This window comes from Girardinichthys multiradiatus, chromosome 12 (genome assembly GCF_021462225.1).
Source record: "Girardinichthys multiradiatus isolate DD_20200921_A chromosome 12, DD_fGirMul_XY1, whole genome shotgun sequence".
NCBI classification, from domain to species: domain Eukaryota; kingdom Metazoa; phylum Chordata; class Actinopteri; order Cyprinodontiformes; family Goodeidae; genus Girardinichthys; species Girardinichthys multiradiatus.
Genome location: NC_061805.1, coordinates 36,378,542 through 36,396,866, shown reverse-complemented (window position 1 = coordinate 36,396,866; position 18,325 = coordinate 36,378,542). Strand labels below are relative to the sequence as shown.

General features: G+C 37.9%; 1 protein-coding gene across 4 annotated transcripts in view; it reads left to right on the top strand.

Annotated features, from left to right (window-relative positions):
• The window catches only part of rhobtb4 (Rho related BTB domain containing 4), a 68,308-nt gene extending 57,597 nt beyond the window's left edge, over positions 1-10,711 (top strand). For all 4 annotated transcript variants that reach the window (XM_047381143.1, XM_047381146.1, XM_047381144.1 and 1 more), the window contains 4 exons: positions 4,066-4,216; positions 4,485-4,573; positions 4,821-4,926; positions 5,138-10,711. In XM_047381143.1, the coding sequence (XP_047237099.1) occupies positions 4,066-4,216; positions 4,485-4,573; positions 4,821-4,926; positions 5,138-5,316 (525 nt within the window). In that variant the 3' untranslated portion in view covers positions 5,317-10,711. The remainder of the gene's footprint in view (positions 1-4,065; positions 4,217-4,484; positions 4,574-4,820; positions 4,927-5,137) is intronic.
• Positions 10,712-18,325: the final 7,614 nt, after the last annotated feature.

The window sequence follows — 18,325 nt, the reverse complement described above, 5'->3', positions numbered from 1 at the left end:
ACCACAAAGGAAGTTAAAGGCTAGAAGTTGAAGTTCTTTCAGCTTGTTACACAACCAGATCCCACAGTATATTTTTAAAGTTGCCAGTTCAGGTTACAAGCATTCATGTCTCTAGAATACCTTTAAATAAACTACGACTTTCAAATCATTTTCCTAAAATGTAAAATTCTTATGGAAACCATGTTAATAGAAAACAATAACAATAATAAACAATAACTAAATGATATTTCTATTTTGATTTAATTATTCTATTTTCCAAAAGGTAGTAGAGTCATGGACTTTACAGTTAGACAACCATTATTCAATGTTCAAAATTCAGAATTTAGAACAAGTCTCACTGTATGTTAATTTATCAGTGTCACTGATACATGACAGTGTGACGATACATTCAGCTCCTCAGACAAGATAGTGCACAATGTTTGGTTCACAAGAATGAGACAAGATTTTAGACAGAATGTTGGAAATTACAGACTTTTTTTCTTTTCAAAAAACCTAACGTTTTCTCCAATCACAAAAGGTTTTAAAGATCTGAAATCGGATTATAGTATTTCAGTACATGTTTGACTACTCTACGGTTAGGTCCAAAATTATTGCTGTCCCTGGCAGATTTAGGCTTAAGCACCATCTGCATCCTGGATGTTTTTGAGGAATATTTATTATTGCCAGAGCATGCTGCGACATCTTGGAAATGTCACATGTTTCCTCACCCTGTCAGCAGCTGACATGCCTTGGGGGAGGTCTGTGCTCTCTGAGTGCTTTTCTAGTCTTTTAATTTTACCAACATGTCTCTCAGTGATGTTTTGGAGTGATAGACCATTTGAAGAGGAAGTTAAGATTAAGATGATTGCAAGGAGAACTTCAAACCTCAAAAAATCTGGAGCTCATCACCAAAGATTTATCATCAAAATACGAGTGGAAAGCAAAAAACAAGTCATGAATAATAAGGGTTTAATTGTTAGAATGGCATAAAGACTTTTCCATTTAGGGATTAATTTTGACATGCCATTTTTTAAACTAAAAGGTACATAAAAACAGATACGTTTTTTTTTTGTTTTTTTTAACTGATACTCCTTTTATGTTGTTTTATAATTATCTGAGAGATCACATTTTATAGATATTTTATTTCCTATCAGAAACAATCTTCTTCGTTAAATAAAAATAAATTTTAATTTTAACTTGCCATGGGTATGGAAAGGTTAATGTAAGAGTGTATTTGCCTTATTTATGTTGTGATGCTGTAAACCTAAAGATGGACTTCAGAATGTGTCTACCCTCAGATTTTACACATCAGTATCAGGCTAAATTAGCTGCTAGCCTACAAAGTGACTTATTTTAGTGTCTACTTGAGACTTTTCTGTTGAAGTTCTAAACAGCATGAAATATTTTTAGGAACAGAAGCATAAGTTTAACAACTGTAACACACAAATACTCTATTTTAAATTTGTTTATAGGTTATTCTGTCCTGAACAAAATGGAGGTGAAAGTGCTACAAGAAAAATTTGTAATATGCCAAGTCAGACGGATAACCAAACATTATCATCTTGTCATGAACTAAACTTTGCAAAGTCATTCTCAAAATCCAAAATTAAAACAAACTATTTATAAATGACATAACAGCTGTTCATCTTTCTGCTTAAACTATCTTTCCCTGCATCTCCGTGGTTTTGGTGGACCATCTTTTAAATGAATTACACAAAAACAGTGTGATCATTCTGTTTTCATGCTCGTGTCTCACTTCCTTCTCAGTGTTTTAATGCTCACACATCTCAGTTTTGATGTTATTTCAGAATTACAGTGACTATTCTAGGTTTGTGCTGAACAGAGCAGTTTTGTATGATGGTACTGAATTAATATTTTCTTTGTTTAAAGTTGAATGTGTTTTATGTGGTGTACAGTAATAACAGCATAAATACAAATAAGCCCTATGGGTTTACTGTGTCCTTAAGTTCATTCCTGATTACTTTGTTATTTTTGTGTAATTTTGAGATTTTTAAGAATTCCAAAATTCCAAAAATGTGTATCTTTTGTGTGCACAAACAAGGAATTTGTCTTCTGTTTTCATGAGCTCACAGTCTTCATACAGTAAATATAAATATATAAACTTTAGTGTAAAAAGAATAGAGGATTAAAGGAGCAGACTATACATGTATGTGCATGCATAGCTTCTTGCTGCAGCTTGTTGTTGCCCTGATCTCCTTGGTCAGTTTGTTTCTTGCCTGCTGTACAGGGCCAGGTCCCTTCTGCTGTAAGCCTCTTCTTTGGTCTGGTGCAGCTTTCAAAGATGTAAAGTGAACCATGGTTTATTGTTGGTACATGTGTGACAGGTCTTGGTCTGCACACACGCCCTCACAAAAACTGACGTATTATATCACAGTTTCAGCAAGTTCATTAAGGTCAGTGGCTGAGGCTTCCCAAACACTCCAATCTGCTGCTTTGTACACTTCCTAACAGTCCTAACCACTTGCTTAGAGGATTTCAGTTTTTTCCTGTAAGGTGGAATGAGATGAAGCAGATAGTGATCAGAGAATCCTAAATCTAAACAAGGAACTGCAAGGTATGATTCTTTGAAGACTGTGTGACAGTGGTCCAGTGTGTGTGTGTCGTGGGGCACTTAACATGCTATTTGTATTCTGGTAGTTCACTGGAGAGGTTTGCGCATTAAAATCCCTAAGAGCAATGATAAGAGAGGGTGGGTATTTATTTCTGCACGTGTTATCAGCTCATAGAGACATTTTTCAGCTTTTCTGTGAACTTGTTGTGGGATGTAAAAACCAGCCAGAATAAATGAAAAGAAATCCTTTCATGAATAAAAGGGTTTTCTGTTTATAACAATTTATTCTAGAGAGGGCTGCCTGATGCTTAGAAGTTGCTCTCTCATGTAACTGTAGTACAGCAGCGAAGTACAGTGCAAATGCAGAAAAAAAAACAAAAAAGTACTAAGTGCGGCAATCTGCGACGTCATCTTGTATCTCATAATCATTTTTATATCTCAATCCTTTCATATCCTTTTAATAGTTTTTACTCCTTCTTTTGTTACTAACATCTACTGTGCACCTATAAGTTATCAAAGATGTTTGTCTGGCATCTTTTAGGCATGTAATGCTGTTTTTAAATAAATGTTTTGATTTAGCATGTAGTACATGTAAACTAATAAAGGTGGCATTCTGAGAGCAAAATATCATTTGGACACATTATAGCTCTTACTCATAAATGTCACACTGTCTGTGTCCATTCATTAATGCAATTGATGGCCTAGTAGGAGCTTTAAGCTCTAGAGATCACCCTTTTCTGGGACACTGAGAGGTCGCATCACGATGACAATGAGATGTGGAGAATGAGAGTGGAGACTGTAAAGTGCAACAGTGGATAGACCCAAAGAGCCCTTTGAGGGGTCTGTCATAATACCTTCCTTCCATCCTCCTGGAGCTTACACTTCATCAGCTACTAATTCATTTTATTAATTAGCAATAGACAATAGATCATTTTCAGAGCAATGCACAGTATATAACAACCCAACATGGGCAGGCCACAATGAGAATTATTGTGACTTGTTCATTTTTGTTTTTTTCATATAATTGGGTCTGGTGTGGCAATGAATGTAAACATGCTGCTTACTAAAACTAAAAATATGTTCCATGGTAAACTGCATTTAAACATGATTTTATGTACACATTGTGAGTGCAGTTAAAGTAATGTTGAGGGACTTTTGTACAAAGCACAATGTAAATTTGAACTGAATGTTTACTTTTGAAATATGGTCTTTACTTGTTTATGGACTATCCACTGTAATGCAGCTCTTCCTATCTTCTATTCTTTACACTGTATTTGTGCTGCACTTTTGCTTAGCAGTCATACAATACATGAATGAACATATCTGAGATATTTTTTTTCCCAATCTACTCCTTAACTCAGGTCATACGAGCTCATTCCCTGAGCTCCAGTGACATGCAGCATTTTAATGGTTATCATCCATGTTTCAGTTTGCAGGTACTGTCTAATAACTGCATTCATCTACAGAATTTTACAGTTTTCCTTCCATCTTCTCTCAATGTAACCATTTTCTAGGTATCGATTCCTAACACCAGTACAGCATGTATGCGTGGAGTTCTTGAGTTCTTGTACTGTGGTCTCCTGACACCGTGTCCTGGATTGGAGCCCATGGAACTAATAGTTCTGGCCAACCGTCTCTGTTTGCCACGACTTGTTGCTCTCACTGGTAAGGAGTTTTTAATCTGGAGCACTATAAACACAACAGAGACCAATGCCCATGTTTTTCAATGTCCCCTATCGACTGAATGCAATTGAGAATTTTTTTAATTGTTTTTAAACCTCACACTTTGAGAACTAAATTTTATACCTCAAGGCTTTAATGTTTATGGAAACAGTGAGCTTTAATGCCGTTTGACTAAAGGATTACAAGATGACTTGTCAGTAGTGCATTCAAACAGAATATACATAATTCTGTTCATTTTTGACCTCTTCAGAGCAGCATGCTGTGGACGAGTTAATGCAACTGGCAGTGAAAGGAGTGGACATCGATGGACAGGTTTTAGCTTATCTTGAACTTGCACAGGTGTGTTTCCGTCTTTTCTGTTTTGACTTAAAATGCAATCATAATTACTTATTTTGTGAATGCAAGATCTATTTAGGTTAGTTTAACATGAGTGGTTAGTAGTAGTTAGTTGGAGATAATAGTTTAGTCATCTCTGATGAATCAGTTTTTATTCATTTCATACATTTTTAACTTTTCGTTCCTTTACAGTTTTTTTTTTCGATTTTTTTAAAAGCAGTAATACTTTCTCTTTTTTTCTTTGTCACAGTTTCACAATGCCAAACAGCTCTCTGCTTGGTGTCTTCATCACATCTGCACCAATTATAATGGCATCTGCCGCAAGTTTCCCAAAGATATGAAGGCTATGGGTCCAGGTACGATGCGCTCACATGGTCTCTCCTGTCTGCCTGTCTAAAGCCCATTTCATTACTCTTCACTCATTCTGCAATTTTAGTTTCAACCAAAATCTGGAATGCAGTTCCTCAACATTCAGCAATTGCATTAGCCTCTTACCTTAAAGCAGTTATGCATTCCAGTTACAAATGACATTAGTACAAACACAAGTTTTTGCATACTGTCTTACAGAAAACCAGAGGCACTTTGAGAAGCAGCGTTGGCCTCCTGTGTGGTTCTTGAAGGAGGAAGATCGCTATCTGCGCTCTCAAAAGGAGCGCGAGCGCGAGGAAGAGATCCTGCGCAAGCAGCACACCAAAAGGGGCTGGTGTTTTTGGAGACACCCGTCTTCTTCTCCACACGTCTCCTAAAGGGTTTCTCTCATCTGGGTCTTGGATCTTCCCCTCAGCGGATGCTAACCTATGAATTAGCTTATACAGAGAAGAATGGCTGTGATCCCTCTATCTGTGGAGAAATAACTCTGTACTAATATTCCTGAATGTCTGCATGCTCGGGAGGAGTGTATGTGCTTCTTTGTGGGTGTGGGTCGCCACACTACTGTGTTTTGATCTGTGGTGGGACTCAACCGGAAGGGTATTTGCATGGATGCACAAATGTATGTGTGGAATATAGTGATGCTTCCAAGTTGAGACACAGTGATCTCTAAAAGGACTGTGGTGGTGTGGAGCAACCCCTCTTCCTGTCCGTAAATGCTTTTTTCTCCCTCCACCAGCACTCAATTGCCTCAGAGTGTTGGGACTGGAAGCAAGGGCTTTCTTTTCTCTCTGTTTCCTCAGTCTTCAGCCTTCACAGCAACCTTAATGACTTTATGATACTGCAGCTCCTTTCTGCGGGTGGAGGAGTTTACCTCTGCCTTCACTTCTTATACAGACTGTTAGCTTGCACATGCAGATACATCCCCTCTGTTCACTCTTGTAAAACCATCAGTAGATGCAGGACCTAACTCTGACCATTTACTTATTGTTATTCCTTATTTTTTAATCTCTTAATTTGGGGCCCTTTAGGATGCTATTATCGAATGAAAACAGTGGGTAGAACTCAGAAGAAGTCAGTTATTACCATTGCAACCACAAATAAAATCTTAAAGCACATAGGTTAGTTAGGAAAATAAGCAGAGCTGTTCTATTATTTAGTCCGCATGTGTCTCTTCTATCTTCTAACCTTGCACACCATCTTAATGCACTCAACACTTTTTTTTTTTTCAAATTGCTCATGAAGACCCTCATGGAGCCACACTATAACACAAATATTCTTATTTTTTTAAAGGGCTAGCCTTAATATCTCTGTCACAATGGTGGAATTGAATACAGTTTTAAATCACTTCAACCACTAAGTTGTATTGAACCACTGGAGCAAACTTGCCTTTACACCCCTACACCACCAGGGGCCACACTGCTCAGGGTCCTACCACTTTCCTTATTATAGGGGTTTTATTTTATTTATTATCTGGAAATATTGGAATTAGTACGTAGAGTACGTACACCAGTTCTTGCAGATTTAAAATATTGCATACTTAAAAGCGTTTTCAGCTGATTCTCAATACAAACTGTAGTTCTTCCTTCTATTTTTATTCTTGTTTATTTACATTTTGTAAGAGAATGGCTGTAAGAGAAACTAGAACAAGTTTTTTGCAACAAAAGACAGTATTAAATAAAGTGTGTGGTAGTATTTTCAATATTTGTTACAAGCAGAGCCGCTCCAATGGGAAAGCGAACTAACCTTGCTACTTAGCATTCCAAAGCCAGCTCAGAGCCAACGAGGAAGCTTGAATTCTTTGAGAAAGAGCTTAGAAACTTCATAGTTATTCACATTTAACAGTTTTACAAATGAATCCAGGGAATTAAATGGCAGTATTCAATGATTATTTGTCAGCACAACCTTTTAAAATTTCCATCTCCATCTTGACTCTTCTGAGAAATAAGCCTTCACAATTTATATATAGCTGCCACCATCTAAAACCCATTAATCCATGTCATATATTTTTAGTCATATGAACTGACTGATCGCATTCTGTCAAATATTTGTTTTTTTTTAGATATATTAGTGATGCTGTAGCAACAGATGGGTAATTGGTTGTTAATGGGCCCTGAAATAAAATTGTGCTTTGGGCCCCATGCAACCATTGGCTGGCTCTGGTTTTAAGGAGTAAAAAATGTCTATTCAGAATCATGCCTTCTGTTGTCTTTGCTAGAATTAAACAATGGTGCTGACAACAATGAACACAGAGAAACACATAGATTTTAGGACTTCAAGCAAATGTCCGTTTGTTTATCAATTTGTACAGAACTTGCAGAAATTGTAGGATAGTATTAAAAATTTATTGACTTGATTTCTTTTATGTTGACAGTTTGTTAAATGGTCATAAAGGATTTTAGAGGTTGAGGTTTGCTCCAAATCCTGGGATGTCTATTGCTGCTTTTTTATTCTAAACCAATTTGACACACTCTTGCTTTCTTGTTAATACATGAAATAGGCACCTTAGATGGATTTTTAAAGTATGCTTGCTGTTTCAACAGTCAGAGCAAATTGGATTTTCTCATTAAGGGTGCTAATTTGGGCTTCGGACTTTTGTTGAATGTGAAAAGAAAAAAAGATGTTGCGGTCGTGTGTTTTTATTAGCAGGTTTTCTATTTGTGGGTTTGCGCCCCACAGCTTTACCCAAGCAAACTCTCTGAGATCGATGGATTGTGTGAGACATTTGGTGCATGATGCTGTTGTTCCACAGGAAGTGTGCAAAGCAATTTTCAGCTTCCAAAATAGAACTTGCATAGGTTCTCACTTGGCCCGAGTGAGAATTGAGCTGATTTAGTGTGAGAAAAAGAAAATGGAGTAAAAGTAAGCAAGGATCAGTCAGCGTCAGTCACTTCCCATGTTGTGGAATAATTCCGTCAATATTAGAAGTTATCCCATTGCAGTGCTGCAGGAAATTAAAAAGAGGAATTTGCAGTTATTAACCTGTTTGATCTTGTCTCTCCGTCCTTGTGCCTTGTGATCCAACCTGCAGACTGGTTCTGCAGTAATTGGCATGGTAAAAGTAGGATACAATGATAACATTAGAACTCAAAAAATTGTTTTTGGTGTTGTTTTATGGGTTCTCTGCCAATATCTAATCTGAGAGATAATTTTTAAGTCAGTCTCAGCCATGCCATTAAAAATATGTGGATATGATGTTTTATGCAGATCAATGATCTTTTTAATTCTTCAAGCAGAGATCTGAGACATGGTTGTTCTAATGAAATATGCAGCATCCTCCACAATTATTGGCAGCCCTGGTAAAGGGCTTTTTGTAGAAACCTGCATAATATGAACTACCACAATACTTAATTTCCTTTTGGGATTAATAAAGTATTTTTGAATTGAATTGAAAGTCAAATATAAAATAAAAAAAATGCTTCTGTAACATTTTTTAAAAAGATTGTTTTTGGATTTTTTTACATACAATAATTCATAAATGTGGTATTTTTCTTTCCTTTTAATCTAAATTTACTACATATTAAACGCTGGATGTTTTCAAAAATTCTGCAGTGAGATTACATAACTGCAAAGAATTTTTTACACAAAGGTACCAAAAATTGTGTCGGATGCTTTCCATCGTGGTTGTTTCTTTATAGACCAAGCAATTAACAGGTAGCCAGTAAACATGGAAACTTGGCTTCTGCAGTATAACTTCAAAACCACTGACTGTGAGTAATCAAAGCTTTGTACAATGCACCGGCTGGCCTGTGCACTAGGTGAGTTTAACCACTTGTGGAATGCAATGAACTTGCATGACGTCCTGAATTTGTTGGTGTGAAATTAGTGTTAAATGCAATTTGTGTCTATGTGTTTCTGTAGTTAGCATGGCATTTTCCTCAAATAAGATTGTTCCTAAACCAGATGACTGTAGCATGACATTTCCACGTAAGTTATTAATATTTTATTTAAAGGTTGCTCACTGAGAAGCTTAATAAAAGACTGCATTTAGTGTCTTTAGGGTCTTTCCTGCACTGAACCCTATCAAGGTTCTTGTCTTTCTGATTGACTTAATTCTCATCTCTTTGACAAGTTAAGGTAGCATTAGAACATTTAGCATTTGCATTGAATGGTAATATGTGAGGAGCTTTACAGAAATGAGCTGTTGAAAACTAATTTAGAAGATCTGTTGCTGCCATTTGATGCCACCGATGTCCCTCGTTTGCCGTTACTGTTAATATAATGACTTAAGATTAATCTTTTGATTTTTAAAATAGTTGATGGTTGGGGTATAAAAACTGAACAAGTATACATTAAGCATTTAATAAGTTTCTAAAAAGCTTGCATGTATTGATAAAGGAAATGTGTAAAGTAAAAGTTTCTTGGGGGAAACAAATGTAGACATATGAGTTTCTAGAACCTTTGGTTTTGGGGCTTTAATTACAATTACTCAATACCCTGATAAAGATCAGTTGTTTTTCTATCAACAAAAGCACCTGATGCCAACAAGCCAAAGTTACATCTTCTTACATTTTGATATTGGACGTATTTCCATCATATTGCTTTTTGTTCTCCCTTTTTGCCTCATCCTTGGAGCAGTTCTTCCTACTTTGCAGGCCTAATATCAATACTTTATTGTGAGGCCTAGTGATGGAGAGAACACCACATCATTATTTTCTTGCTTTTGGTGTCTCCTCTCCTGTGCCTTTAGTGAAATCTCACGTTAAGTTCTGTACAGGATGACAGCAATGCACCAATAGTCACCTAGGCTATTATGAATGTCAGTTAAGCCAAGAAATATACAAGCATCAATGCAAAAGTGAGTAGCTTTTGTTAAGATTAAGCATCTTACATCATAAGTGGATTGGCTTTCTGCTCTGTTGTTAGGTAATTTAATGATGCTTGTAACATTAAGTGGTAACACAAAGAGCTTAACAAATTTAGTGTGTATTGTCATCTATGCTAAAGCTAGACCATAGGTGACTTGAGTGCTGAAATAAGTAGGAAACCAGCAGTTTCTTTTGCACTCTTCCAGGTGCCTGCACTTTCTCTTGTGTAGCCTAACACCACTTTTTGTATTCTTTCTTTATTCTGATCTCGATCAGCATTAAGATATCATGTTCTTTTTATCACTCTCACTAAGGCAAATTATTGCTTCCACTGTTTGTCTGCAATTTACTGCAATCATAAATAACTTGGTGTCCTTTTAGTTGAAGAAGAGTAACTGTCAACAAAAGGCTGCATTAAAGGCAATGGCTTTGAAGATAGTTATTATCCAATGTGCAGCAAAGTGTTGTAAATTTGGTAAATCCCAGTTGGAAGTGACTTCTCACCTTTCACCTTTTTTAATGCTCATCATGTATTAGGTAAGTTAGTGTGTAAGTAGGATTGTATGAAGTCACTTATATGGACAGACTTGCTGTAATTAACTCCCGGTCAATACTGTAATTGTAAGTGGATCGTATCTATGGTATGGTATTGTTATGCACTTTTGTTTCGATGGACTCATATGGGTGTTATTTACATTTAGTGCTTATGTTATTATGTTATTAAAGCTAAAGAGAAATGAGCACACCACACTCACATATTATTAAGGGCTTTGAAATAAAAAAAAAGAATGTTTTTGCTGCTGTTGCAAAACAGGTTTTGAAACTAAAATTTTGTAATATTTTTAAACCACTGTGATTTGTACAAAAAAAAAAAAAAAAGAAATATAGAAAAAAAATCTTTTTCTGCCATTTCAGTATTTTGATGTTTGACTTGAATTTTATTAAAATTGTTAATCTTTTTAAACTGTCTTGCGTGTTGTTATTCTGTTTTTTTTTACCATCCATGTCAATTTAAGATTTTTAAAACAGAAAGACACTATGTTGATTTCTTATATGAAAGGATTTTTTATATATATATTTTTAGAAATGCTGTAGATCTATAGTTTTAGAATATTCGATTGTGTAAAGGATCAGACTTTACTAAAGCACAGTTAATTTGGTGCTTTGAAGAATTTGAATGTCTGCTTCCTTTTTGGAATGATTCTACAAGATACACTTGTAATTATAAAAAAATAAATAAATAAGAACTAGATGCACAGTTTCATTTAATTGGGAATCTCCGCTACTCAGAATCAAACCATACATACCGGCTCAAGTATACACATATGCTCCCAGTAATATCTGGGTTAATTCTCCCTAGCAAGTTATACCTGAACCAGTTTTTGTAACCGTTGATGATCCTCTCACAGAAAGGGTAAAATTAATTTAAACTGGTTGGTTTCTGCTCCAGATCCAGCTCTTTGGGAGTGGGGCACTGTCTACAAGCCTTCATTTGCAGTGATGTTTTGAGTTCTTGAAAACATTAGCTTCATCTAAACATTTAACTTGTACGTTAGAGCCAATCACAACCAAATTATTTAAGGAAGGGTTCCTTTTGATTACCACCCCCATTTTAGATATGATTAATCTCGTACTTGTACTCGTACTCGTCGTCTTCCGCTTATCCGGGACCGGGTCGCGGGGGCAGCAGACTCAGCAGAGACGCCTAGACGTCCCTCTCTCCAGACACCTCCTCCAGCTCCTCCAGGGGAGCCCAAGGCGTTCCCAGGCCAGCCGAGCTCATCATAGCACAGAAACAGCTCTGGTGAAAGTCACTAATGATATTCTTTCGGCTTCAGATAATGGACTTGTGTCTGTACTGGTTCTGTTAGATCTCAGTGCTGCATTTGATACAGTCGATCACAATATTCTCTTAGAAAGACTGGAATATGCTGTAGGGATCAGGGGAACAGCACTAGGCTGGTTTAAATCTTATCTGTCTGACAGATTCCAGTTTGTTCATGTAAATGATAAATCATCTTTAAACTCCAGGGTTAATAATGGAATACCACAGGGTTCAGTTGCTTGGGCCCATTCTCTGTACTATATAAATGCCTCCAATTGGTAGAATAATCAGGGAGCATGGGATAATTTTTTACTGTTATGATGATGATACTCAGCTTTATTTATTCATAATTCCTGATGAGCCCAACCAGTTAGCTAAACTACGGGTATGTAAGACATAAAAACTTGGATGACTTTAAACAATCTGCTTCTGAATTCAAAGACCAGTCTTTGAAAAAGAAACTATTTCAGAAACTACTAGGTAATTAGTTAATGTGGATGGCATTAAAATGACCTTGGTAATAAAGTAAAAATATAGTTGTTATTTTTTACCATGATATTTCTTTTAAATCCCATATTAAACAGGTTTCTAGGATTTCCTTCTTTCACCACTGGAATACTGCCAAAATTAGAAATATCCTATCCAGAAGTGATGCTGAAAAACTAGTCGATGCATTTGTTACTTCAAGGCTGGACTATTGTAATTCGTTACTATCAGGATGTCCACAAAATGCAGTTAGACATTTTCAGTTGATCCAAAATGCTGCAGCAAGAGTTCTGATTAAAATTAAAAAGAGAGATCATATTTCTCCTATTTTAGCTTCCCTTCATTGGCTCCCTGTTAAATACAGAATAGAATTTAAAATTATCCTCCTCACATATAAAGCCCTTAATGATCTAGCTCCATCATACATCAGAGATCTGATTGTTCCATACGTTCCTAACAGAACACTTTGTTCTCAGACTGCAGGTTTACTGGTGGTTCCTAGAGTATCTAGAAGTAGAATGGGAGGCAGATCCTTTAGTTATCAGCTCCTCTCCTGTGGAACCAGCTCCCAGCTTTAGTCCGTGAGGCAGACACCCTGTCTACTTTTAAGGCTAGGCTTAAAACTTTCCTTTTTGATAAAGCTTATAGTTAGAGTGGCTTAGGTTATCCTGAGCTATCTCTGTAGTTATGCTGCTATAGGCTTAGGCTGCTGGAGGACACAATGACCACTTTCACTCTCTCTGCTACATTCTCATACTACTCTCTAATTATGTGTTATTTGCTGTTTTTCCAGCTTTTAACTTGTTCTCCCAAACTGTCACTGTCAGATGAAAGGAAATTGGTGAGAATTTCCAGAAATGAAAAAGGCTCAAGCCTTCCTGTAAACTGATTTTACATCACCATGGAGAAGACAATGACAGCAGGAGTGTTTGGAAAAGTCAAAGTGCAACCCTTGATCCTAAAACAGATTGTATCAACTGTGAAACAGTGTGGTGGTGGTCTCATGCTGCAGGTTGTTTCACTGCTTTACATTAACCTAAAATCAACAACTAAGTGGTTGAAATTAAACAGAATTGAATGATAATCTAGTCTTTTTTTATGACTAAAGCAGATTTAAATTATGATTTTGGAATGACAATCACCTCAACCCAATTGGACATATACTATATGGACTGTGCTTGCAGGAAACAAATTTAAATTACTCTACCAATTCCCAAAAAAATGATCAAATATCTAATTAGAGTTATGCTGGAAGCATGTGGTTTCTTTGTAACTTGCTAAGAGCTGTTTATAGTAGGGGTTTGTGCACATTTTTGAACCTGCAGGTATGATTTTAATCCTTCATTCTTGTGCATCCAGTTGTTATTTTAAAAACAACTGAAGTGTCATATTGGTGTCATCATTTCACCACGAACAAAGTAACTGTTCATCAAATCATCAAAAGCCCAAAATTGATCAAATTAAGATGGCAATCCTGAATGTGAGTACACTTCTGACCACAACTGTGAATTCATACCTATACGCACCTCAAAAAAGGACTATAGATAGAATAGCCTTAACAACTCAAGGAGGTATGCCAATAGCCATAAAATATCAAACACACCAATAAGCAATACAAAAAACTAAACAAAAACTAAAATTCAATGTTGATGATTTCATCAGCCTACTGGCGTGTTTAAGATTTAATCACACAGAAATAAATTTGTTTGACTTTGCTTCACAATATTAAAATTGAGATTATCTGAGAGTGCTCAGATCAAGTAATCTGACAGTCACCCTCTTTTATGATTAAACACAGTATTACAATAATCCTGACAGCTTTGTGCTGGTAACTGATTTAATGTTTCCATAGTTAAAGTCCAATATAATATTACACACTTTGCTGATAATACTTAAATCTTCACTGGAGGTTTTACAGCAAAAATGAATCCAAGTACATATTTCAAATGTGGTGATTATTTTACATAATAAAAACAGCTACATCAAATCGCTAAAATAAGTGTAAAATGTGTCATGATCCTGAACTAGGTAATGCAAACAACCAAAATGGGGTGATGTAAATAGATGAAACAACACAAATACAGAACAAAACAAATTTAAACAAATAAAACACACAGCAAAGGTTTTGCAGATTGAAGTTTTCCAAATTTTCCCATTTTGTCATTAACCACAAACATCAAACAATTTTATTTTGAATTTATTTGCTAGACTAAAACAAAGTATTGGATAAATGGGAAGTGGAAAAAGAATTATAAATACATTTGAAAATGTTTTCCAATTATGTCAGGGATAAAGTTGTAGAGAAATTTACAGCAGCTTTATGTTAAAAAGCAATATCGCTTGCAATATAAAAAGCAAAGCAGAAAGATTCTCCACAAGGAGGACAGTTTGATACGAGTCAACTACCAATTGTGCACTCCACAAATCTGGCCAAGCCATATAGGGGATACAACAAACATTTGGAAGAAAGTGTTCTGGTCATATGAGAGCAAATCTAAACTTTTTGACCTAAATGCAAAATGCTATGTGTGGTAGAAACACTCTGAGCCCACCATACCCACCATGAAATGTAGTGGTGGCTGCATCATGCTAAATGCTAAATACGGGACAATCCTGGAAGGAAACCTATTAGAGCCAGGCTGTCCAAATCTTCCAGAGCTACTTTTAGACACATCCCTGCTTCAACATACCTAAATCAAATGAATGGCTCAATACCAGGCCTCTGCAGAGCTGAATGACATGCTGATGAGGGAATTTAGCTATTTGAATTAGACGCTTTAGAGAAGGAAAGCATCTAAACGTTGCAGGATAGCAGTTCTCAAAGACTGGACTTGGGCACCCTTGTGTTAGAGTCAAGAGCTACAATAGAATGGTTTGGATCAAAATGTAGTCAAATGTTAGAATGGTCTTGGTCTAAATTTAATTGAGAACCTGTGGCAGTACCCAAACAGTTAGAGTATTTTATTCCATATTCATGAAAGTACCTTTTGCTGTGAAGAGCATGTGAGAAGTGAAGAGCTGAAAAAATATGAACCAAATTTCCAGCTAACTTTCTTTAATATTGTTAGTGTCCGTGTGTTGATACAAAAGAACCAGAAACTTCTTAAAATTTTGTTGGTGTAGTTTCTGAGTCTTGCTCTCCTGAAGTACAAATTCTTGCCTTGTTTACAGTGGTTTCATCATCCATTTGAATCCTACACTGAAGCACATTGCAGACATTAGTGTCAATAGAAAGTCGATATAAAAAAATCCACAAGGAAAAAGACAAACAAAATACTTTTCTTAACCACATTTATTCAGTTTTTTTTTCTTTTTCTTTTGTCTATCATTGCCCTTAAAACGTCACAGAACTACAGAACTTAACCCACAAATACATTAAGTTTGATGCAGCTTTGCCACCTTGTGGTGAAAAGAGATTATGAATTGCTGTGTGCTACATTAAAAAAAAAATAAATACCATACAGCACTAGAGCTACTAATTATAATGACATCTTGTCAATTTATCAGAGGAAGAATGTAACAGACATGCATTCAAAATATCAACACACTGGGAGTTGTAGTTTTTAATTACACTGATAACAGGATCACATGGACCCACAGAAACATGGGAGAAGAAGTTGTAATGACGACATTCAGTGATGTGGCCAATAATTGATACTTTCAGATAATAATGAGGGAAGGTAACACTCGAGACCAGAGGAATATTTGAGCGTACATGCTATTTTTACGTGTGTCTGTTACAGTCACACTTATCTGAAGTTTTTCTGGGAAAGCGTGTTCAAATATTAACCAGCAGACTTTTACCAGACAGTGACGTGGATCAGTTTTCCTTTGATTCTCTTGTAAAAGAAGCAATCAAATATCCCGTTTGTAGAAGGGGCGTCATGGCCGCCTCCATCAGTTTAACACTGATTACAGACCTCTCCTTTGCAGCACAAGTCTGAGCCGTGGACTATGTTCAAATTTCCCTCAAAGCCTTGCCCGTGCTCTTGCAGAACACAGCTTTGTGAGTCACTTAGACAAGCTGACATTACCACATCTGGATGTAATTTCCTTGGTTCTCTTTAGAAGCAAATAATGTAAGTCTAAGTGACAGCACAATAGGATGTTATACAGTGCTCATTCACTGGGGCAGAAGGATTTTGCTCTGAAGGAGCTGATTGAGGATTCAAAGAAAGCTTTAATTGTTACAGTGACTGAGACAAAAACAGACAATTTTTTTGTCCACATTAATTAATGGGAGCCAAAAATGTTCACATTGTTGAGATTTCATTCGGTGTGACGGCCTCACACCCAATGTAATTGTCTTTTAAATAGAGAAACCAAACTGCACAATGTGTAGTGCCTTTCACAAGCATCATACCACATATCTACAACCACTAACCTTGATGCATTTTATTGGGATTTATTTGTTATATACCAACACAAAGTAGTTGTGGGCCACTGGAGTGGCCGACGGGGAGAGGCGGCGGGCTGGGGTGGGTTTGCTTGTCGCCCCCCATCTCGGCCGTCTAGTGTTGGGGTTTACCCCAGTGGATGAGAGGGTTGCATCCCTGCGCCTTCGGGTTGGGGAGAGGTCTCTGACTATCATTTCAGCCTACAGGCCGAGTGGTAGTGCGGAGTACCAGGCCTTCTTGGCATCCCTGTCGGGGGTGCTGGATAGTGCCCCTCCCGGGGACTCCATTATTCTGCTGGGGGACTTCAACGCCCACGTGGGAAATGACAGTGACACCTGGAGAGGCGTGATTGGGAGGAATGGCCTCCCCGATCTGAATTCGAGTGGTGTTTTGTTATTGGACTTCTGTGCTAGTCACGGATTGTCCATAATGAACACCATGTTCAAACATAAGGGTGTCCATCAGTGCACTTGGCACCAGGATACCCTAGGCAGGAGGTCAATGATCGACTTTGTTGTTGTATCATCAGACCTTCGGCCGCATGTTTTGGACACTCAGGTGAAGAGAGGGGCTGAGCTGTCCACCGATCACCACCTGGTGGTGAGTTGGATCCGCTGGGGGAGGAGAAAGCCGGACAAACTTGGCAGGCCCAAGCGCATAGTGAGTGTCTGCTGGGAACGCCTGGCGGACCCCTTGGCCAGGGATGTATTCAACTCTCACCTCCGGGAGAGCTTTGACCAGATTCCGAGGGATGTTGGAGACATAGAGTCCGAGAGGACCATGTTCTCCGCATCTATTGTCGATGCTGCGGCAAAAACACGGACCTGGGAGGAGTTCGGTGAGGCCATGGAGAAGGACTACCGGTTGGCCCCGAAGCGATTCTGGCAAACCGTCCGGCGCCTCAGGAGGGGGAAGCAGTGCTTCGCCAACACTGTTTACAGTGGGGGTGGGGAGCTGCTGACCTCGACTGGGGACATTATCGGGCAGTGGAAGGAGTACTTCGAGGATCTACTCAATCCTGCCATTACGCATTCCGTGGTGGAAACAGAGGCTGGGGACTCGGGGTTGGACTCTTTCATCACCCGGGCTGAAGTCACCGAGGTAGTTAAAAAGCTCCGCGGTGGCAAGGCTTGGATGAGATCCGCCCTGAGTACCTCAAGTCTTTGGATGTTGTGGGGCTGTCATGGTTGACACACTTCTTCAACACTGCGTGGTGGACGGGGACAGTGCCTTTGGATTGGCAGACTGGGGTGGTGGTCCCTCTACATAAGAAGGGTGACCTGACCGGAGGGTGTGTTCTAACTACAGGGGGATCACACTCCTCAGTCTACCTGGTAAGGCCTGGGAACGTCTTGGGCTCCCCCCGGAGGAGCTGGAGGAGGTGTCTGGGGAGAGGGACGTCTGGCCGTCTCTGCTGAGTCTGCTGCCCCCGCAACCCGGTCCCGGATAAAGCGGAAGACGACGAGTACGAGTACAAAGTAGTGCATATTGCGCAGTGGAAGAAACCTGATACATGCTTTTTAGCATTTTTAATAATAAAAAAAACCCAAAAAAGTATTTGCTTATATTCAGCCCAATTTATAAAGATACCCCTAAATAAAGAACAGTAAACCCATCTGCCTTCAGAAGTCACCATTTTAGTAAACATTCCACCTGTGTGTAATGTAATCTTTGTATAAATCCAGCTGCTCTGGAAAGGCCTCAAAGGACTGTTAGACAAAATTAGTGAACAAACAGTATCATGAAGACCAAGAAACACAACTGTCATGTCAGAGATGAAGCTATGCAGAAGTTTAAACAAGGGTAAAGTTATAAATTTTAACATTTCCCAGAGCACTATTCAATTCATCATCAGACAATTTAAGTACGG